Source organism: Neopelma chrysocephalum, unplaced genomic scaffold, assembly GCF_003984885.1.
Source record: "Neopelma chrysocephalum unplaced genomic scaffold, ASM398488v2 Primary Assembly neopelma1_44, whole genome shotgun sequence".
Taxonomy (NCBI): Eukaryota; Metazoa; Chordata; class Aves; order Passeriformes; family Pipridae; genus Neopelma; species Neopelma chrysocephalum.
Genome location: NW_020897703.1, coordinates 2,343,548 through 2,367,328, shown reverse-complemented (window position 1 = coordinate 2,367,328; position 23,781 = coordinate 2,343,548). Strand labels below are relative to the sequence as shown.

At 44.4% G+C, this 23,781-nt stretch overlaps 1 protein-coding gene across 4 annotated transcripts in view; it reads left to right on the top strand.

Annotated features, from left to right (window-relative positions):
• Window positions 1-23,781, top strand: part of ABCA12 (ATP binding cassette subfamily A member 12) — a 107,975-nt gene that overhangs the window by 32,812 nt on the left and 51,382 nt on the right. For all 4 annotated transcript variants that reach the window (XM_027678020.1, XM_027678021.1, XM_027678019.1 and 1 more), the window contains 8 exons: window positions 11,266-11,413; window positions 13,697-13,785; window positions 14,838-14,947; window positions 15,689-15,874; window positions 16,666-16,844; window positions 19,740-19,852; window positions 20,918-21,014; window positions 21,143-23,383. In XM_027678020.1, the coding sequence (XP_027533821.1) occupies window positions 15,785-15,874; window positions 16,666-16,844; window positions 19,740-19,852; window positions 20,918-21,014; window positions 21,143-23,383 (2,720 nt within the window). In that variant the 5' untranslated portion in view covers window positions 11,266-11,413; window positions 13,697-13,785; window positions 14,838-14,947; window positions 15,689-15,784. The remainder of the gene's footprint in view (window positions 1-11,265; window positions 11,414-13,696; window positions 13,786-14,837; window positions 14,948-15,688; window positions 15,875-16,665; window positions 16,845-19,739; window positions 19,853-20,917; window positions 21,015-21,142; window positions 23,384-23,781) is intronic.

The following is a 23,781-nucleotide window of genomic DNA, read 5'->3' as shown; positions in this document are numbered from 1 at the left end:
TTTTTGACAGCTCGAAAAAATGTATCAACTTTTTACTTGAAAAGCAAAAGATAAATCACTTGGGAACTTCCTTTTCTGCTAGAAAAGAAAGGCAGGTGGGGGTGGACACATCTAGGAAAACTATTACAGGAGAGGAGTTTGTTCGTTTTCAACAGGAATAAAATCCACCTTCTGCTGAGTTCCAGTGCCTGCCTTAAGACAGAATCATTGAGCAGTGACAAGAAGCTGTTTCCAGTCCTGCTGTCAAGGGATTATTGCAGGTAGACAAAAGCCAGGAAGCATGGAATCAATGGCACAGAGATAGAATAAGGTACCCAGATGCTGAGGTTTGGAGCCTTAGAGATAACCCCAGAGGAAATCTCAGTCTGTAACCTTATCTCAGGTATTCTCACAGAAATATCATGAAATCTATTATTTTTTCAATTAAAACAGCTCAAATTCAAGACAGTAAGTTATTCTGAAGGACATCTGATACACATTCAATAGATGGGGGATTGTGTAGAGAAATTACCTGGCAAATATCAGTCAAGAATGAACAACTGTCAAGAGCTTCCTGCTTGTGTTGAATTATAATGTGTAGCACCTAATGCCATGGGAGCTTGTGCCAGGCTGAGCTTCAGAGGGAAAGGACATGCCAAATAAATGTCACTAGGGAAGAGGATGCTCATGGGCTAACTAAGAACTGAGGAAAACAAGGAGCTGAAATCTATCCAATATGTAATTTTCTTCACAACTAAAGCATCTTGTATCTAGGAGGTAAAAAAGAAAAAAAAAAATCTCTCTTCTTAATTCTGGACACCTGTTTGATGATGTGTTTCCAGGTCAGCAGAGATTGTTGTCAGGAGAAATGAAAAAGATATTTCACTCTCTGTGCATACCCAGCTCCTGTGATGTTCTGAGAGTCTAACCAAACTCCCCATCCAATTTACTATACACATCACAGCTGGGGCTTTTGACCTTTTTATTTCAGCCTTTGTCTTTGCTAGAAGGTATTGGAATGTGTTTTGTGGCATAGGTGTGGGATAGGAAGCTCTGTATTGGAAGCCTGCAGGTGAAAGCCAGTGAACTCTGATGTTATTGTCCAGACTTTTGTGCCTGTATCACTTGTTTTCTAGAGCAGGGACAGAAGTTCCTTTCCATCCTACAGGTTTTTGCAAGGTATGGGAATTGTGTGTGAGATACAATCTGTCCCTCGGGGCTCAACCCACTCAGTCTGCAGAGGAGCCCAATTACACTCCTGCTCTAACGAGCCTGTCACACCCGTCACACCCTCCCCGCCCGCTTTCTTCCTTTTCTACTGGCTTGCTCTCCCCTCCTGTCAGTTCAACCTCATCAGTATTCCCTGTGGAAGCTCTCCTGGGTGTGGTTAGTCCAACACTCACTCAGAAACCCTGCTCTTCCATGGGGAAGGTGTGGGAGAAACCTTGCTCTCCCCTGCTGCAAAAGCCATGCCTCATTCACAGGTGTTTTTTCTTCTTCATGGAAAGGAGCTATGCTCTTGGGTCTGGTCTGAAATCCACCAAATTCTGCCAGGGAATTCATTGCCCAAACTCTTTTCAGTGAGGCACATCTTGCCCTTCACCTCTGCCCAGAATTTCCACCCAGGTTTCACCACCATTGTGGAGGTGCCTGCAGGGTGTATTGCATTCACTCAGATATTTGTCATAGACTCAGGAGCAGAGTCCTCCTGCTCTTTACAGCCAATGTTCTGGGGGAGTATCATGATAACTGATCACTAGTCTGTTGGCCAGTGCCAGCAGAGCTGTTAGGTCTAGTTTAGAGACAGAGCTGTGTGGCACAACACTGTGTAGGAGCAGATGCTCGTACTCTGCTCTCATTCCTGGCTCCAGTACTCCAGAAGGAAGGCCCAGGATAGGAGAGTCTTTGAGCTACATCCCATTCAGTCTTATTGTGGTCGGTAGCTAGGATTTGAATGGAGCCAGAATTGTCTGGAAAAATCAGTATGAGCCACTGAGCAGTGATCTGAGATGCCTTAGGAGAGAGGCTGTGGTTTGTATGTGCAGACACACCTTTCCTGTGACTTCTGTGCTGAACACTGTTGCCATGTTAGAGTTAAGTGAGGCATGACTTACCCTGGTCAGGGCAGTGTCAGAAAAAGCAAAGGAAAAGTCTTTCTTAAAAGGGTACATGCAGAGTTTCCCCTTTCCCATATGACTGAGAAGGCAGGCAAGGCAGCTGTGTGTGATGGGTCTGTTCTGGCAAGCACATGGCAGGCAGTGCCTGTCACCCATATGAGTCTCTGCCCCTCTGGCTGTTGCAGCAGTGTGCTGGTAGATGAGTTCAGGGGGCTCCTGCCCTGTGGGTCTGTGTAAATAAGGACTGAAACCACTTTTAGCTCTGACAGTTCCCTGTCTCAATCCCAGTCAAATGCAGAAGCCCTTATACTAATTTTGCTCCACGGCTAACAGAGAAAGACCCTGAGCTGGGTTAGTTCTCAATATGAGTGATCATTGTGGCTGCCAGGACACATGTGAGGGCAGGTGACATGGAGCATGGTGGGCCACAGCACTGCCCTTCCTCTGACATCCCATCCTGGAGCTGAGAAAGCTTGGAAAATACGCTGCACTTTATAAAGGAATTTGCCTCATAGTTGAGGGACCCAAACTCATCTATTTTCCCAGTAGGGTGGAAAAATTAATAGGTTTCCGTGCTAATTACAGAGAGTTGGGATGGTGGCTCAGCTGCTGGGGCCACTCCATTCATTTGGATAAGTCATGGGTGTTTATGCAAGGCATAACCCACCCCAAGAGTTCAGCCTACTCTGTACACAGACAACCACACACCAGACTTCCAGCTCTCCTTCACCACTCGCCTGTGGTAGAGCAACCCCACTCTTTGTTTTCCATTACATTGCTTCATTTTCCTGCCCTGCTTTTCTGTCAGTTTTCTCCCCTTTCCTAGGCACTGGTACATCAGGTTTTTGTCTGTGCTCATCTGCAGTCATTAGCAAAATAGTCCCATCAGGTCTCCTTACATACACAAGCAGTGCCCAGCCATACAGTTCGCTGCATTTTGTCCAAACCTCTACTTAGTGTGGAGACCCATCACCTAAACAGACACTGTGATGTTTATAACGCCTCCCTTTCCATAAATCTCCACACCTCCATTTTTTTCCAGAGACTCTTTGCCTTGTGGGGTGTGACTTAGGGATGTTCAGAGCTGGAGTTGGGAACTCCGGAGTAACCACTATGTTTTTTCCATCCCCACTGAATTACAGCAGGACCTTGGGGCAGTCACTTAATTCTAATGGACTTCCTGAAGCATCTCAATCCAGGTGCTGGGCTCTGAAAAGGCAGAAGTATTTTTCCAAAGGTGCTGAGCAGTTTGGCTTGAACTGAAGTCGGCATTTGTTGATGTCTGTGTTTCTGGAAAGGAGGTCACTTGTTTAAAGGATCTAAACCTGGACTCTAGAGGCACTCAGCATTGAAAAATGTTGTTTGGGTAAACACAGCTTTTGTGCAGGGTGTTTTTTCAAGAGTCTAGATATGGATTTAAACTTTTAGGTCCCAGCTTCTTGCTGGGAAATGTTCTGACTCTCTTCTCAGATCCTGTTTGTGCAATACCCTGCTGCTCATACAGACAAGAGCAAGTTGGCTGCCTTACAACACCAGGTTAGCCTTGGCTGCATTAAATATTGCTTAAAAAAAGCCCTGTAGGAAAAGGCCTTGTGTACAGTTCCTGCTCTCTCCTGCTGTGCTTGTGCTTCAGGCAGTGGAGCATCCTTCCACACCCTCTGCTGTCCCTCCTCCTCAGCTCTGCCCCTCAGTGCAGACATCAGCTCTGGCATTTCCCCACCTTGACCTGAATTTGCAATACCTTTCAGAAGGTTCCACCTCCCTCCTTTGTTCTTTGCCTTTAGTTCGGGGGTGCCTTCTCCTCCCTTTGCACCTGCTGCTTCTTCCTCTCCTTTGTGATTTTTATTCTCTCCGGTCCTTATGATCTCCCTCATCTGTACATGAACCAAATGCAATTGGATCCAAGTGCTGATTTTTAATTTATTAAATAAGGGGGTGGAAGTTGAAAGTCTGTGGGTGAGCAAAACTAGCTTGCCTAGTCTTAATAAGCATGGAAGTAGATGCTGTCTGCTCTGGGCCAGTCCTATTTGCAGAGCCTGAAGTGCTTGAGGGCAGAATTAGGCAATGGAATGAAGTGCTTCCTCTGTTGAGGCCACCAAAGGAGGAGGTAGTCTTGCTGTGAGTTTGCTGCTTTGATCACACTGTCGTAAGCAGACAGCTGAGGACATGATGTTACTGAGACAGTGGAGACAACAAGGATGCTGTTGCTGTAAAGATGAAAAGTGCAACGTTGTGACTCTCACCCAACCATACTGGGTGTCTGGAGGGGTTGAGTGCAGTTATCTGGGGTCCTGCTGTGCTTTCATGTCAAAAAACAGGAGCTGGGAAAGCAGGTTGTAGTGAATTGAGAGTTGGCCTGTTCTGCATTGTCTCAAGTGAAAGGATGAGAGGAAACAGCCTTAAGTTGTGTCAGGGGAGGTTCACGTTAGATATTAGAAAAAAAAATGTTCACTGAAAGAGTGGTCAGGCATTGGAATAAGTTGCCCAGGGAGGTGGTGGAGTTACTGTCACTCTGACAAGGTAAATGCTGAGGCTGTTGAGTGTCTTGCAACCTGAGGATAAGCTCAGGGAATCTCTTCTTTCAGGGCTGCTCAACAGGTGAAGTTACAAAGGTAAATGGCACTTCTGCTGGATGGCCAAAAATAGGGTGAATGGAATCACTTGGTAGCTCCAGAATGGCTTTAAAAATGGGGTCTGTGATATGGAAGGGAGCAGTGTAGGGGCAGTGCCATGGGGAGTGCAATCCCAAACCATTAGCTCTGATCCAGCACAGTTCTTAAATATGTGTTTAATCTGCAGTGTGAGTAATCCCATTAAAATCAGCAGGGCTGATCACTGCTGTGCTGTGTTTGGACACACTGAACGAGGTTTGTCCTGTACTGCCAGGAACTGTGACACTTACTGTCCTCCCCCCAGTTTTTACAAGTGTGGGATTGCTGTGGGCACTGATCTTGGAGATGTGAAAAACGTAAAGTCTCAGCTGGTGTTTGTGCCCTGCTGTTGTCCCCAATAAAGTCCTCATTCCCAGGTAACTAGGAACATGCAGGTCCCTTTTTCCAGCTTCAAGGTCAGAGGTGAGTTTGAGTGCATGGATGTCACAGAAACACAAGAGCCATGGCAATTAAATAGTCTCTTTTAATAGGTAAGGGATAGGCCAGCTGGCTGTTTGGACCATTCTCCGTGTGTGTAAAAAATATCCTGCTTCAAAATTAATCTTATTCCATAGATTTGATGGTTTGGTTTTGTTTTTGGAGAGAGATCAAAAATCCTATCAGTATCATAAAGCTTTTCCAAAATAATAGGCGCTTATTGATAAATAGGTGTGAACAAAGCTGGAAATAGGCAGTTCTGTGGCTGAAGAGAAACAGAATCATTGTGTCATGAAAGAGGCAAGTTTGTCTTTTTGATTGTTTAAAAAGGCATAGGAATAGAGTTTAAAGTAATGCTGCATGACAATGGGAAAGACTAGAAAGGAAGGGAGAAGGTTGTGTGTACACAAATATATCTTAAACATTAGAAAGTTGGGAGGAGGTCCCCATAGCAGGAAATATTTTCATTAGATGTTTTTGGGATTTGTTAGATAAATACAGATCACAGCTGATAAACAGTCAGCTTGGGGTTTTTTGCTGCTCTGGGTTAGACCCCCACTGCTCAGGGGTGGTAGAGAGAGTGTGTAGGAACACATAGCACAGTGTGTTCCTTCTGCTACAAAAATGCTGAAAGGTTTAAGGTTTCTTCAGCCAGAAGCTGAAGGGGTTGAATCCAAGTGATCATGTTGAGTAGCTGCTGACAAATCTGTTGTTGTGAATGTCTAATTCTTTTTAAATGAACATGTACCTTTCTCCTCTTACCCTGTGGCAGTGAGTTCCGTAACATATTGATATTTGTTAAAAAAGGTATTTTCAGTCCCTTTTGCCTGATACCTCATGATCTTAAAGTGTTTCTCTGTCCCTGTGTTGCAAGGGATGATCATTCTCTTGCCCTTTTCATCACTGATCATGATTTTATTTATCAAACCACTTTGTGGCCTTCTTTTTCTTAGCTGAAAAGTCCCAGTTATTACATCTCCTTGTATGATTTGGCAATGATTGAATTAATTTTCAATTAAACACAATACTTTCTAATGAAGCCATTTGCTCATTAATGGCTCTAATTTTGAGTTGAGATTTGTATGGATTTTTTTATGAACTATGGAAGGAATATGAAAGGACTTAGAGCATAAGGTATGTGCAGTGTCAGAGTATGTGAATTCTGAAGCCTAGGGAGTTTTTTCATGCCCAAGGAGTGATGGTGACAAACACTAAACTATGGGTGGATAGAGAACAGAAAACCTCAGCTGGGGGCTGCATGTTCGTGGTGCTGTGTCTGCAATCCACTGAAATGCCCAGTTCTTGTTTGGATCAGCAAATGCTTGGGCTCAGCCGATGCAAATTCCTGGAACCTCAGTGTGTTGAGAGCAGGAAAATCAATGTGGCAACGTGAAACATGGTCCATTCAGATTTAAGCATTTTGGCCCATTTCAATTAATCTCAGAGATCAGAGTGCAATAGTCATTTCCATCCTTCTTGTGTGACATTTATTGCTACCCTGACATTTTTCATTGTTGTTGTACCAAGCACCTTTACCTGGAGAAAACAAAATTGCTCGTGTTGAAGGGAAGTGTGCTGGAATTTACAGCATTCAGGAAGGGAGGAGAAATTAATTTGCTTCGTTTTACTCTGAATGAGAGCAAATGGGGAAATGCCAGGATTTCCAGGGGCATGTATATATTAAAGGTTTCTTCTGTTTATTATTATTGCTCTGCATTCCTTATTTCTTTCCAGCTCTTGGAGATGGGATTGGCCTGGTTAGATGCTACTGAACAGGGAGAACCAGCCAGCCCATGCAGCCCTGAGCCCTTGGCCTTGTCTGCTCTCTGGGATGCCTGTCTTTGCTTCAGTTTTGGGGTCCTTCTTTCAGTGGGGATAGAAAATCGAAGCTCTCAGTCAGAAGGGACAGCAGAAGTCTCTATGCTTGAGATTCTGCTGCTGGCAGACCCAGAAGTCAGACTTTACTGGCAGGATACAGATCTGCACTTGGATTTTGGTTGCAGACAAGTCAATTTGATCAGAAATGTGACCTCTCAGCTCAGACATGGGGCTGCAGTGAGTGCAGTGATCTCTCCCTCTTGACTCATAGGCAGTGCAGTGGAACCCTCCAAACTGTAGTTTTAGGAAATTAATAGGTTTAGAACTAAAGGCATTGGGGAGAGTGAGAAAAATTGTCACTAGTCATCCAAAGACTGTCCTTTAAAACGTGCAGAATGTTTACAACTTTCCTTCTGTAATGTCCCATGACTGGTGCTTACGTTGAGTCCTGATGTCACTGGTGTGGTGGAGAAATGTCACCAAGGTAGGGACAGGTTGTTACATACACCCGTCTCCTGGAGCACTGGAGGGAGTCAGGAGCCATCTCTGTCCCTGGCCATCCTTGCAGTGGTTACAGGGCCAACAGTGAACCTGGATGTGTGGGCAGGACAGCCTGTGTGGCTCCCTGGAGTCACGTCTCCTCACCACGAGCACGGGGAGATGGAGAGTGGGAGGATGGAGCAGGGAGCACATTAATCTCTTGACTCATCTTCTCATCAGTAAATTCTTTCATTTGCAGGATGAAAGGGAGTTACAGGAAAGAGCTCTGAGGCTATGCCGTGTTTGTCTAGGGCTTGGGCTCCCAAATCAGGCACGTTTCCTGCCATGGTGCCTTACGCTCTGACCCTGCTCTGATCTCAGGCACATGGGCCAGAGGCAGCACAGGCAGAAGCTGAACTTCCCATGGCTGCACTTCTCAGCTTGTGTTAAACTAAGCTGTTGGCCTCTGTGGCCCCTGAAGGACATGATCTTCAAGGCAGTGTGAACAGAGGGGCTTGGTGGTGAGGTCGACAGCTTGTTATCTGGGAGTGACAGAGCTGTCACCAACCTGGCCACCCTATTCCTGCCTCGATCAGTGCATAAAGAAGGCAGTGTGCGTGGTGTGGGTCCTTCAGCAGTGGCTGCCCTGTGAGGAAGGAAGGGTGGGATCCATCTCCCAGTGGTATGTGTGTGGAAGGGGTGCTGCATCCAAACTGGGTCTGTAAACTCTTTGGAGTCAGTGGAGGTCTCATCAGTGCAGGCAGCAGAGCCAACACAGCCATTCATTTCATCCTGCTGGGTGAGCCTGTGTGCTGTTTGTGTGCTTGACTTGGAGCACGGTTGGATACTCAGGGCTGAGAACCAGAACGGGTCTGACTTACACCAAGTGGAAATCTGGCACAGGCATTTCAGATTTTTCTGTGAAAAGCTTCCTTAATTCTCTAACTGCTGTCCAAGCCCAGAAGACTCTTCCAGAGTCTTCTGCCACTGCCTTTGTGCCAAGAGCATGGTGGGGTTACCGTGGTTCAGGCCTGCAGTGACTCAGGGGTGGATCAGGCCCCGTGGCTGGATCCAGCTGCCAGCAAACTGCTCAGCATCTGCTGCGGGTTGGCAGAGCCTCACTGAGTACCTCAATCACAGGGGCCGACAATGTCTTCGCAGATGTTGTGCCACCACCACAAGCAGCAGCTCTTCCAAACTTCAGGCCACGAATTCCTGTCCCTTTATATTCCAGGCTGCTGTTTCAAAAGACAAGAAAGAGCTGATATCATTACTGCGTTCTTACACCGAACACCTCGCATGTGATAGAGCAGCTGATTATTTAATTGTCCACTTAGTTCAAAGTGTGCCACCTTTCAATCCAATTTTAGCTTTTGTTATTGCTACTTATACCTCAAGGAAGTGTCTTCCTCTGCTCTGGATTCATCAGGACCTCTTGTATAATCATCCCTGTAAACAGCTCGCATGGCTCTGGAGAAGACCAAGCTCCCAGACCCATCCCTGTGTCCCCATTCTGCTGTTCCCCAGGAGTTACACAGCTTCAGCTGCTCCAGGTCTGCTAAGAGACATGAGCTTAGTTCTGGCCCTGGTTGTTGGTGGGGCATATGAAAGGTGCAGCTGCTTCCCTCCCAGCTCCTGCTTGTTTCACATCATTGTGGGCACACTCTCCATCCTGAACCTCGTGGCTTCCCATGTCTTTGAAGGTTCATTTTGGTTGGGACACTGATAAAGTGAGGTCTGTGGTGTGCGTTTTTGGACTGGTGTGCGAGTCAGTTCCCTGCATGGAATGAGGGTGTGGGAGATCAGAAGGAAGATGAGAGAAAACTGCCCGTGTGTGCAAAATGCCATTCTGCAGGGTTGTAATTGGTGATCCCAAGGGCAAACATCACAGACACAGCAGGGATCTTCACACAAGGATGCTCCCAGATTAAAGTGTCTTACTCTAAAGCTTACCAGATTAAAATGTCCTACTCTGAAGTTTCCCTCATGGGCAGCAGATTAATTACGCTTCAAAACCTTTAGAGTGGTGGATGCTTGGTCCTGTGGCCCCAACACCAGAAGGTCTGCCCGTAGGGATAAGAGAGATCTTTTACTCTCCTTGGTGCTCTGTGATTACCGGGAGCTGGTTCAGCCTGGGATGTAACTCCTGAGCTGGCTTCAGGGGTACAGTGAGTGCTGGGGAGCTTCCCAGACAGGTACCCTTCTCCTCTGGCTGGGGATCCATGTCCTCTGATTTTCTAGTCCGGCTCTCTGCTGAGGTGTACAAGAAAATCACAACACCATCCAAGTGGGTGCTTTACCTCTCAGGTCTCAGCAGTCCTCTCTGCCTGTTGCTGTCTTGCCCAAAGTAGTGGGAACTCCTGTGCTGAACCCATGCCTTTGCATTTTGCCCCCAAAAATGCAGTACACACTCATGGACTGTGACCAGCTGTGCTGAGGGAAGCCCAGGGAAGCCCAGTCTTCATCAAGGAGACTGGCAACCATGGACTCCACCTAGCACTGCCATCCCTGTGGTTTGCCCAGTGCGATCATGAATAAATTTAGTACAAATACATGTGCTACGTGTGTCCTTGTTGGAGGGGTGAGAGATAAAACTGCGCTTGGGTGAGAGTCACAGGTCATCTTTGAAGTCTAAAGAGCAAGTAATCAATTACCACAGGCCTGCCTGCAGGCCTTCAGTAAATCTGGCTGCTTTCCACAGTAGAAATAATAGCAATGTCCTTTGCCAGGTAATTTTCCAAATGATTATTTTAAATAATATGTTGCTGTGATCCAGCAAAAGAGTTTGGAGATTTATTAGGGCGTTTGTCACTGTGGGGAAAAGCAGGCGGTGAACTCTGCGGGTTGGCAGTGAGCAGCACGGGGCAAGAGGCACATCAAATACTCGAGTGTCTCATTGCTCAGGTCCACTCTGGGTTTGGAGAAACAGGAGACAGGGACATACATCTCGTCCCTGAGCGCTGGCTGCCAGCATCCCTGCATCCCAGGTGGTGCAGATGGTGCTGGAGCTGCTCTGAGGCAGGAGGAGACACAGGGGGGTGGTGGTGATAGATTGCTCCTCTCCCTTCCCAGGGCAGGTCTGAACAAAAGGCAAGGGAGGTTTGTTGGGCCTGGATCCATTACCCCTTCCTGTGGTGAAGGCTGAGGCAGAGCCTTGTTTTAACAACCTGGCTTGGAAATGAAGATTGTGGCATTGCATAGAAACTGTTCCAACCAAGCCCTGGAGAACAGGCTCTTGTGGGTGCTTCAGGTTACTCTGACCATCTGCCTGCTTCTATTTTATTTTATTCTTTAAAAGCAGAATTAGGATATCTTAAACCTAGGCTTTTTTTTATTTGTTTTGTAATTTCTTGCCTGTTTCTTGGATTTTAAAGTGGAGGGGGGAAATACTGCAATTGCTTCAGGACTGACATATGTCTTATAAATAAATAGTTTGACTCTTTTCCTATTAACTCTGACCCAGAGCAAGTGGGTCTAGTGGAAGATGTCCCTGCCCATGGCAAGGGGTTTGGAACAAGATAATCTTTAGGGTTTCTTCCAACCCAAACCATTCTATGATTCTGTGATTAAATAGCCTATGATGGCTTTGTCAGTGTTGTGGACACACTTCTAGTGGGATTTGGCAGATGGGGCTGCCAGGGTGGAGTGAAAGAGCCTCGGTGAAGCTGAGAATCTGTCCTGTGGTTTAGGAAGGGAAAATAGCACATCCTGATAGAAACATATGGCAAAAAATGCATGTCCACATCATAATAATGGCATTTTCTTTCTCCTTCTTCCTCCAGGTTATCTTGCACCCCGAAACCTTCCTAGTGCAGGCTTCTTCCCATTCTTGCAAACCGTGCTGTGTGATTCAGATGCCAGGTGTAAAGGCACACCATACACACCAGAAGATTTACTGCCAAGACTTAGTGACATTTCATCTCTCAAACTGTAAGGGAATCTGAATATTTCTGGGTGTTAAAAGCTGTAAAGCAAGACTTGCTTTGAGGTGAAGGGAGCAGCCATGCATGTCTGTGTGTGTGAGTTTGTCCACAACAGATGTACCTCAAATACCTCTTATAACAGATATCTGACACTTAGAAATGAGAATATGAGCTGCAATATGGACACTTCAAAAATGTTCATAGTAGGGGCAGCTCTCAGTAATGTGTCCATCAATTCATACTTGATACTTGAAGAGAATTTTACTCCTTGAGAAAAATGCTTCTGCTCACCCAGATCAGAGCAAAGAAACTTTTGTGCATGACTGGGTCAGGTCAGTGGATAAGACTGATCTGCCACCCTAGTGACTGGTTCAGGGCGCTCTGGCTGGAAGTGGGAAATGTTCTCCAACAGCTCTAGTCTGAGATATATTTGTTCTGGAGTGACTGCTCTTCCAGCAGATCCTCCAGGTGCCAGTCAGAATGGGTGTCCTCTCTGTAGCCCATCAAATGTGTTGGGAAACAGATGAAAATGAAGACTCAATTTTTGCCCACAATGTACATTTGCAGTGTGGAGCTGGCTGGGCATGTTTTGTTGGAACATCATTTTGCTGAAATTGAAATGTTCAGCGGAAGCATTTCAATCTATTGATGTTCCACTTGAAGCCAAGTAGCATTTGCTTCGAGCCTTGCCAGCCAGGGTTGTTTCTACATCTTGGCTGCCTGGTTCTGACACACCCCTGGGGAACATGCCACTCTGAGGCCTGACTGGTTTGTGGAGAGCTGAAAATCTGGGCATCTCACAGCGTCCCTGGTTGCTCATCTTTGCTTTTTGGTGAGAGGCTGCTCCATAGTGGCTATGTCAGAGCCTCAAAATCCTCCTTGGCCAGAGCTTGGGAGCCCCATGCCTTCCACCAGGGAGCCCATCAGGCGAGATGGGGGATCCTGGGGTTGGTGGGTCTTCCTTAAAGCGGAGGGGCCATCATTTTCCAGGCCAAGTCAGTGGTCAGGATCTCTTTGGTTAGAAGGCTGACTAAGGATGTGGTGACTGAAGTTACGCAAGGTGAATCCTAATCAAATTCAAGGTCATGCAGCAGAAGAAAAGGGGGAAGGCAAAGCCACACTGAGACTGGATGCCTGGATTCACAGCTCTTCTTCCCTCAGTGTCATTGTTTTTCCCTGGGCATGCTAAACAATGGTTAATTTGGGGTATTGAAATGAAGAAATGGGAGCTTCCAGAGCCAAAGCTGGAGGTCTTCCATGGGTTTCAATAGCTACAAATCCTCCTTGCTTTCTGTTTTTGGTTTCTGAAAAGCTGTTTAGGAAATAACTGGTTTTCTGTGCCAACTGAAAATCAAAGGATTTGGCCAAACTATAGATCAAGTCAGATGAGTCATTAATAAGCATCTTGACCACTGTTGATGCTCAAAGTTGGCTGTGTGCAATATCACTACAGCTTTGTGGCCACAGCCACCCTTGGGAGGTCATGTCAGCCTTAGAAATATATTGTATTCTACAAGAAACAACACTAACTGTTAAGTAGGCACAGCAAAACTAGTGGATACAGCAGAGTCTAAAATCTTGGGAAAAGGTCACCTGGGAAAGGGAAAGCTCCAGCTGAATAGGTGCAGCTCTGCCTCGGGAGCAGAATCACCTTGGGTAAGTTTGTCACAAAGGCAAAGTGTTTCAGCTGTGACCCTTCGTTGTCTGGTTATATTATTGTGTAATATTCTAGAGTTTGTAATATTCAGCTAATCCAGGCTGTTTTTCTCCTCTCCCATTGTGCAACTCGCTGAAGCTCTTATTAAACTTGCCCTAAAACTGTTTTGTACCAGTGGTCAGCAGAGATGATGGGCAAGGTTCTCATCTTTGATTCTGTTCCTTAGAGCCATTTACCAAGGTGTGCAAGACATGGTTGCTTGAGGTTTCCCTTACTAAAATGAAACTAAGTCCAAAAGCCAAGCTCAACACCAACTTCTTCCACTCTTTCTTTGCTCCTGTAGTGAAATGTTTGGGAAGGATGAATTAATCCTTCCCATTGTCTGGAAGGATTTCTTGGTAAGGGCAGGCAGCTTATAGTGTAATGGAGCTCTGCACTTTTGCTTCCCCAAAATACATGCCAGGCCTCTAGAAGGAACCAGGCTTCTGCACAACCCAGATTTTACCACACCTGCCATGAAATCCAGCTATAGACACATTCTGAGGCAATGCAGTAAAGTGTGAGCTTAATTATAAGAAACTGGGAGTTGTGACAGGTGGCTTTTTTTCTTTCTTTTGTCCTTTCTTTCCCCAGTAAGAGGAGGAGCTCATCCAGTGTATCCAAGGACAGCCATCCATCAGCATGGAGTGCAGAGGTTCCTAAAAGCAGGAACGCTTCACTGGGTAGGTTATTCACTGCTCCACAAAGTTCTGCTCTTTGAAGACTGACCTTTTGAAGCTCTCTGGACAAAGATGCAATTCTTACAGCTCTGCTAAAATGATTTATGTGTTCTATACAGGCACATGACCGTGGCCATGACATTAGTGCAAATTCTTGGGAATAAGTGCAAGTAACTGTCTGTAGAAAAGACTTTTGGAGCTTGGCCAAGAAACCAGGATTAAATGGTTGCACTTCACAGGAGCAATGCAAGATCACAGATTGATTGGACATTAATTAAAGACCTGGCTATTTATGGAATATTGCCCTTTTACTGCCCACAAATTCTCCATAAACAGCTTATGATTTTTTTCAAATGTGTTTTTATTCACAGTTATCCAGCAAATAAGTTGTCTTCTGTGCCACAGTGCATATTTATTGTTGGTGATGTTCTCCTCTGATGTGATTCTCTTTCCTGAAGGAACTTTCAGACTGAAATTTTCCATGAAATCGCTACAATTATTATTTATTGATGGTAATGGCTAGTACAGTCTACAAGCCATCGTGATGGATAGTCCTTTCTCCAGGGAGCTCACGATGAAATGAATGATTACAGATTTGCATTTGCCTTTTCTGCTCCAGCCCTTCACTGTTCCAATTAGCATTCCTGCCAATGCCCTCACTCTGTGGTGTGCAGACAGAAAAAGGCAGAATGCAGAAGGGACCAAACACAGAGGTGTGGGGGAAAAAGCAAATCAATGAACAGTTCTGAGAACTATTGACTCATGGTGGTGGTCAAGGAGGAACTCAGCTCTACCTCTTATTAAAAAAAAAAAAAAATCATAGGTCAGGCCCCATGTAACATGTTACAGAAGGAAACAATGTCATCCAGGATTTAATCACATCAGAAAAAACAACCTTTAAACACTTATAGGGTGCCATTGGCTGTACCTTTGGAAACACATTAATGATGGAGAGGTGCCCAAAGCTGCAGGCAGCTGTCTGGTGTCCTGGTTTGATGTAACAAAGAGGTTAAAAGACATTAAGTAAAATACAGTGTTTCAAACTGTTGTTGCAGCATTTGGGGATTTGGGATCTCATGGAGAAAAAACCCTTGGGAATATTTCATCACCATCCAACTTGACTTCCAGCATCAACACGTTCAACAAAATCCTCAATTTTGGGAAGGTAAGTTTGTATTTGTGTAATAACTGAGTGTGAACCTTTATGTATCATCGTGTTTAAAGAATTAGAAGCTCAAAGTACCAACATAGAGCTTTTATTACTTCCGGATCTCCCCTATTATGTGAATGTGCTTTATTTTGGGAAGGCAGTGATTGTGGGTGGAATTTTAAGCTTTGTGGTAAGTTTATTATCCTCTAAGCAGAAGCCAAGTAAACCATACACCTTTGGGACATAATGCCATGAAATACCAAATATGAACACACGCAATACCCTGAGATATTTTGTTCATAACTTGTCTGAGTTAAGATGTTTAGAGTGTGGGGTTTTTTCAGGGGAAATTAAAGATACCATGGCACAGGCTTTTCCATTCAATTATTTATTTACCCATGAGTTCTTTCAGTGGCATCAGAGGAACTGTGTGTTCATTATGAAGGTATAAGTCATATATAGGAACAACTCCTTTGTAAGGGAAACTTGGTACAACGTAATGGACACTGCTATGCTTATGTTCTTGTGTTAAGGCATACAAACACACACATTTCTCTTTATATCACATGAGGAGTTTGAGGGACTTTAGTGACACTATTCAGCTGCTGGAATCCTGTGTGCGTGTAAGTGCTTGTAATGACAATGCTTTTCAACTGGCACTACTATCCCTTAAAAGAAGTCTCCCCACTGCATTTAAAACCATCCCAAATAGAATGTTGCTTTACAGCTGCTTTGAACATTTTGTCTTTCTCTCAGAGCCAGACCCAACATTCAACTGCAGCCACTCTCAAAGTCCTGCTGTGTGAGGTCTTGTCGCGGTATGTGGCACATCCCGGTGTCACCGGAGAGAGGATGGCGGCCAACATCCACCACACCTTCTGCTTCACTGACTCGTCACTTTTGGAGTCGTTTGCCCAGGAGTTCAGGAGTCAACTCTCTCAGGTGAGTGCCTGGGACCTGTCCTGGTGATGCAGCTGGGAGCTGTGGTGCTTCACGCACGTTGTGCAGTGTTTGGGAGCTAGAACAGGGCCCCTCCTGGCTAGGAGCTCATCTCTGTACCAGAGTGCACACAGTGCATGATGAGGCTGAGCTAATTCTTGGGGATAGGATTAGCCCAAAGACCTCCAAGTTGAGTACACAGCTCGGAAAGCCAAGGATCATTCACCTGCTGAGGGTTCTCACCGTGCCTGAGCCTTGTTTCTCCTCTTCATTTGCCCTACTGCAGTGACAGGTAGATAGAACAGCATGAGGATGAGGTGTAAATAAGAATATTTAAAGCTAGGGAAGGCAATAAATTTAATTGTGTATTACCTCAACTGTGTAACTTCATCCAGTAACTCCTGCATCTGATCCAACAATCCATGATTGAAGCAGTACTTGTCTTTGGGAAAGCAATATAATTAAAGCAAATGAATCCTGTAAAGGTAATGCCTTCTTTCTTTTTTTTTTCCCAAGGTAAGGATTGATATTAATTTTTCTTGAATTCCTAGTCTTTAGGCTCTTTAGGACATTGTGAATTGTAAGGCTTGTCTGAACAGAGAATTTATTGTACAATCTGGAGTGTGAAGGTAAAGCACAGTCACTCTCTCAGTTATTGCCTGTCACTAGAGTCCTTTGGATGTATTGTTTGTAGACTTGCATGCAAGTGCAGTGCAAGCTGAAAAACATAAAAGGACCCACTAGCAGCAAGGGTTCTTGTTCTTAAATAATTTCTTGCATTGTTATTTGTTAAGGTGCAACACAACCCACAGTACCAGGAGACATTTGTCAGTGAAATGGTCTCGTTTCTGACACTCATCTCCCAAGTGCAGAATGACACCTCCCTGTGGCATCTCCTTTTGCTGGCCCCAGATGTGTTGCAGGACAACTTGCAACTGCAAGACATAATTGATTTCCTTCAGAATCCAAGCAGGTAAAATAGAGAAAATGCCAGGAGAGGCACTGAAAGTTGGTGGGTTTATGTATTGGCCTCTAAGGACATCACCTCTCATCTTGAAGAGAGGGTATTAGTTTAAAAGCATGATTTGTTTGGGAAATGATGTGGCTCCACACTAATGCATCTCTGTGGACTGTGAGCAGTGTGCTGATTCTCAATGACTCTTGTGTCACTTTTTAAATAGAAGCTCAAATGAAAACTCTGAGTTTTCTTCCAGCCTGCTTAGAGGCACTGTCATGCCCTTGTGCAGAGAGAAAAGCTGGTGAGCCTCAGCCACTGCCTTTGGCTGAAGAAAAGCCCTCCTGGCTGGATAAGGAAAGCAGCTGGCTGCTGCTTTCCAGAAAAGCATGGAGCCAAATTCAAGTCGCTTTGGAACACCTCGAGCTCTTGTAGGGGAGTCATAATTTTATTTTTTTAAATGGATTTCCTGATTTACTGCTGGTTTAATCTTTCCAAACTGGTCCCAAGAAAGCAGAGAAGAGAGGGAGCCTGGTTTTGTAGCATATAGGGCTTTGAGCTTGTCTGACTTCAAGAAGAAAGTGCCAGTTATGTACTTGCTCAATGGTTATATGAAAAAAAGACCTGACTTAACTGCAGGAATGAACTGTGATTAAATATTTGATGCAGGACAATAAAAACTCTTCTAAAATGGTCTTAGCCTTGAAATCCCTTTCCTGGTCTGTAGTTGGGCTAACCTCTCACTGATCTGTGGAAGACTCGAGTTACTCAAGAGATTAGGGGACTCTGTTCCAAATCATCTGCTGGATGTGACAGACCCTGCTATAAAATATTCTGAATAGTCCAGTTGTTACAGCACATGGAGGACAGCAAGAAACTGAGTGTCTTCAGACAGCTTTTTGGTTTTATCTTGCATACATGAACAGCTGGGTAAAGATGCCAAAAGAGGTTGCAGAAGCTTTGCCACTTCGATTACACCCAGGCTTAGAGGGACTCACTTTTCATGACTGGTGTGTTGCCAAGGCACTTAAAACCCTGCACATTTAATATCTAGGTAATTTGCCATGCTGCATTGTGAGACCTATTTGTAAGTTGTAATGTCCTTATCCTTAAAGGAGTCAGTAGCAGTGTGGCAAGAATTTTAATTTTATTCAGAAATGTTTTGTTCATGCTGCTGTTTCAGTCACAGGATTATTGCATTTGCCTTTACTGGGTTGCAGAATGAAGCCTGAGAACCAGCCCTGTTTGAGTGCCCAGGGAGAATTAATATTTACTGTGCTGCTCTGCTTTGCTCTACAGCTGCAGAGCTGGGCAAAGTTATCATAGGCATGACAAAGAGATACATAGAATTTCATCACCAGAACTGTGCAGTGCTTTTATGCCTGGCATCTGGCACTGTTAGTGTGTGAGTAAAGAGTTATTGCAAAGAGATTGCACAAATAGTGTTTTTAATAATGCTTACAAAAGCACATCTCAGCGAGCCTGGCCATGTCTCTTACTCAGGCAGTACTGACCTCCTCTGAAGATGTGCTGTACAGGGAATTTTTTTGCTGTATGAAGATGAAGGTATAGAAGAAAAGAACTTTTGCTCATTGTGGCATCTGTATTAACCACGTGATAAACGCCACCACCGTGAAACAGTAACTTCCAAGTCATGAATTCTATTGAAAGTTTAGGAGCAAATTTTATTATCTACAAAAACCTGTTCTCCAGACTGAATTCACAAGTGCTCCTGTTTGTTGCTTTAAGATAGTTTTTCAGCTAAGCATGTAAGCTGAACTTTTTTTCCAAATACGAAGTCTGCAAAAGCCCTGCAAGAGTAAAATAAAAGAGCAACAACAACACTTCTTTCCATGTTTGCTGCCTTCTGATCTACGTGACGTGCATATGCTTTTGGCAAGCGTGTGCCTGCCTCCTCCTCGGCTCTGCCATTGCTCAACTAAATATGTCATTTATAACTGAGTTTCTTCCCCCTCTAAGACTCTCACTAACAAGCACATCTGCAGAACAAAAATGATGAGCACCAAGTTCACGAAACCTGCGTGGAGATGTTATGTTAAATGAGGAGAAAAGAGATGCCTGGTGCTCTGTTCTCACCAGCAGTCCGTTCCCAACGATCAGGATGTATTTATTCATGGCACTGAAATCAGCTCAGCCAAGTTCTTTGTGTATCACCTGCGGAACTTGAGGCAGGCGAGAGATTGCGCGTTTCACGGTGACCCTACGCCTGCAGTGAAGAGCTGCTCACCGAACAGGAGAAGCAAAAGGGACTAATAATCACTGTGAAGTTTTCAGTTACCCCCACACCTGAACAGACAGTCCTTTAAATGACTTCCTCTGTGACACAATGTGCCTGATTATCAGCTTGTTCTTTCCTAAGACTGAAAAATATTCCCTGCTTCCCTGGCAGCCTGGCTGTTTAAGTACGAAAGAGGAAAGAAGGAGAATTGGAAACGGTAGTAGTTATTTGTGATTGCTTCTTCCTTCCACAGATGTTGTCCCCTAGGAACCCTTGCTCTCCCTAGAGCCTTGTCAGCTTGTTTCTTGATGTCTTTTAGGAGGAAATTCCCCCACAGCAGTGAATCACCTGACTGGCACATCGCCTGGGTGTTTTCTAAGATCTGCTGGAAGGATTTAAGTGGTCTATAGATTTTACATAACTCTCTAAATAAGTACACCTAATGAGTGCCACACATATGTTTGTGCTAATACACTTCTCTGGCTTTCCCATCAAAGCCCTTGGTATTTGTATTTTGTGCATGATCAAACAAATAATTAGAAGTAGGGGCAATGTCTGTCAGACATTTTAAGAGTGATAGGCTGTACTCCAGCTGTTTCCTATTTGAACACTTGTTTTATTTGTTCTCATAAACCTGTAACTACAATTTATTTTCCTGTTTTTTTCCCCTTTAGTGTTGTGCTGGCAGCTCAGAATGTCTCTGCATCGCTTTTGACTGATGATAGATCCAAAACTGTTCAGAATGGGATTACAGATCTTCCATATTCAGTGAACTGCTTGGAGCAAGGTAAGGCTCCTCCACAGAGTCATATCTCTGCTGAAAACCTGTGGTGCTGAGGAGAAGCAAACTGCAGGCTAATAAGTAACCACACAGATTGCACACTGTTCAGGGCTCAGCACATTGGAGTCTTCTTTCAGCTTTTTGCAAGTGCGAATAAAATACCTCATTTCAAACAGGGAAGTAAAAAAGCTTGGTTTTGTCAGGAGACAATGAATTAACATGAGTTTGCAGTCTCAGCGGAAGCAGAGAGCTGTAATTTTTTACTTTGATTTTCTTTTTTGAGGTGTGATGTCAAACTCTGCCTCTAGCTGTGGATTCTGTCAAAATCACCTCTGTATTGGGTCTGGGTCTGGGCTGCACAACAAGCTGTTGACATCCAGATTAGCCATTGCTCTAAATCCCTGTCACTTAGAGCAGAGGCAGTCCTGGACATCCCCCTCTAGCTGAAGGTGTGTGAGCAGGCAAGGGAAAGGTCCAGCATCTAAATGCTACAAGAGGCAGATCAGTAAATGCTGTCCATTCTCTGCTTCTTTCATGGAGATGGTGGAAGTTGAGATGGGTAAAAAGAAAGATTAATGCAATGCAAGTAGGGAAAACATGGAGATGGGGTTAGTGAGAGGGCTGGACACATAGGGATATCAAGATGAGTGTAAATGGCTATGGGGGACATAAATGATGCTGCAGACAAGGCTTATGTGTGAGGAGTTTAAAAGCATCCCTAAATGAAGGGAAAGAAACCGTACTTGGCCATCTTATCCTGCATTACTGATAGCAAAGTGCTCCTAAAGCAGGAGGAGAGCTCTGTTAGCACCCACATCACACGGGTATGGAATTGTTCCTGAGATGGGAAATCATTTCTATGATACCAGGTAGCACCTTCACTTCCTTCAGAGAGCCAGGAAGAGTTACATCCCAAAAGAGCACTCAAATTTCTAACCAGGATGTTGTGTCTTGTGGTAGGAGCCTAATTTCACATGTGCATGTTATCCTGGACAGATTTGCTGTATAGCTCTTTCCAGGTTCCAGAATTATGTGATCTTTACTAATATACTCTTTACATTTTTGTTGTAGATAAAGAGAAAAGTTTGGTGACCAGATACATTTGTAATTCCTTTGTTAACTGGAAAGACAAGCAGACTTTAGTGTCTGAATTGGAGGAAGTTCTAAGGTAAGACATTAGCTAAAGGGATATTACTAACAGTGTAATTCAAATCTATGATCTTTGCTCTAAATCACCTTACATTTCCACTTGCATTGATTTCATATTCACTAAAACACTTCTTTGTTCCCCTCTAGAAAAATAAAGTCACCAGAGATTGGTAGAAAGGACTCCAAGAGGTCCATTAATTCAGATGATTTAGAAGCCATACAAAAGCATCTACATCGTTTAAAAGGCTTTGAGGAAAAAATGAATAGAAGTGAATTAAAAACCTTAAATCTATTCAGAAATTTGAAGAATGAAACATTACAGAAATTGTATGCATTTCTTGAACTGGGAAAGAATCCACATCATGATTATAAATTAAAGGAACCATATAATAAGGAAATAATTGATGAAATCTATAACTTCACATCACTGCAATTACTGAGTGACTTTAATAAGACTTCCATCTTTGATATAATGACCCAGTGGAAAGAAATTCAGAGCGCTTTAAAATTAGCTACAATTATTTGGAATCCAGTTTTGTTAAACAAGTCTAATTTTAGTATATTACAAACTAAGGATGCTCTCAAAATGTTGCTCTCCGCGAGCATGCCATCACTTCTGGAAGACTTCAGAGACCATTTAAATGGAATGCAAGAAACACCATCTTTGTTTTCGGATGATCTGCTGAAGCCTGTGTCCTACAGCAACTTTGCAGAGCAACTCCAAGCTCTGCAGAGGATGATTTTTGTAATGACAGGCACGAACATGGGTTATCAGTACCTACTGCTGCCTGTGTTTGAGGTGATGCGGGAAGTGGAGCGCTCCGTGGGGGAAGCCTGGTGGGATGAGCTGAATGTCTACTGGCGCCTCGGGGAGAAACTGAGGTCGATGAAGTGGAACAACACAGGCATCATCGCCTACGGGCAGTTCTTAGAGGTATTAAACAGCCATTTACAAAAGCTGAATAATAATTCAAGTGGTGTCTTCAGTGAACAGTTGGATCAGCTGTCAGAATTTATAACAGCCGTGTTTAAAGAGTTTGGGGAGAGCTCTGGAGTAGCCAATATCTCACTAGTCACCCAAGCCATCCAAAAGACCTTGTACATATTAAAAGACTTACAGCTGAATTATAATGTCACTAAATTGAAATCTATAGATCTTTTCTTTAATTTTGACAATAAAACCTTCAAGAGCTTGTCTGAACTTCTGAGGACAGGAATGAAAATCCTTCATTATACAAGCGACAGTGAAGCTTCCAGGGAAGAAATAATTAACCCTGTCTATAACTTAACACATCTCCTACTGCAGGAGTTCAACCAGTCTTCCTTACAGCCCAATACTTCTCTGGAGGCAAAAATTTGGGAGTTCTTGCATTCAGCCTTGAGTCCTTTCCTTGAGAACAGCAACAATGGTGGCGGGACCCTCCAGAATTGCTCTTTTGAAAACGTGCTCCACATAGCACTTGAGATGCTGTTTGAAAATGCCACTCTAAGGGAGTCCTTAGCCAGGAGCCCCTGCAAGACCCTCTTTGATTCCATGGGCATGGAGGGTGGAACAGTGCACAATGACAGCTTTGCCAAAGTGTTCCAGCTTGCCATAAGAAACCTGAAAGTGTCTCCAGAGTTTGCTGCTCTCTACAAGAACAGCAGCGAATGCTTCTCCAAGGAGCTGTCGTGCATCACCCAATCTCTGCATTTTTCCCTGAGTTTCCTTTCCAAATTAAACCTTGTGTCTGAGCTGGAAAACTCTTGGGTGCAGGAGAAGGCGAGAGCTCTGACTGCTGTCACGGAGGGGCTGCTGCAGAGTAATGTCTCCTGCCCCATCCCAGTCCAAGATGTGCTCCCATCTCAGCTTTTGAGCCTGCTGATTCCTGCCATGCTGAATGAAACAGTGCTGGACTCCCTAAATTTCTCTGACACTGTAGCAAGCTGGAATAACCTGTCCATGCTCTTCAGTGTGGCACAGGGTGAGCTCCATGTGAACAACCTGCTGCAGAGACTGCACGGCGCCTTCAGCCTCCCCAAATGGAGTTATTACACAAGTGTCTGGGATGTGGTTGACAGGTTCCTCAACACCAAAAGGAATCTAACTGAAGGAGCTGCCTTTGGAAAGTTGTTAAGAGCAGTGGCAAACAACTCTGCCAACGAGATGTCAGCTCAGGAAATCGCAGAAGCCAGCTTCTACGTTCTCAAGGGGCTGAACTTCTCTGACCTGCTAAATGAATTCGATATAAGTTCCAGCTCAGCTTTTCACTCCAACAAAACTAGTTTTGACAGTGTGATTGATATCATCTCTCATCACTTCGTAGTCATGGCAGAAACTCTCTACAACAAGACCCTGCCTTGGTCTCAGAGTGACCACACTCTGTCACCAACCAGTTTGATCACACGGTGAGTTTGGGTTTTGGGTATTGTAATTGTGTTTATGGGTAGTGACCACCATTCTCATTCTGGCATGAGAAGTATGTAATTTTCTTCCGTAGAGCAACCTAAGCCTGCAATCACCACAATTTAGGACATGAGGTGTAATGTGGGTTAAATTGAAAAAAAGAAAACTTCTTGAGTTGAACATACAGGTAAAAGTCAGACTTCCAAAAATCTTCTGTTGGCACGTATCAGCTCATAGTGCAAGCAGAGTCCTGAAGGAGTCTTACCACCAGTGGTAGGCTCTTTGGAAACCCCTTTTTTGTGGTATGATTCTCTCAATTTTAATCCTCAGTCTCCCCTGAGTGTGCTTTTACATCTATATCGTGCATCCACAGTGAACATTTCAAGTGTGTTTTCTTATA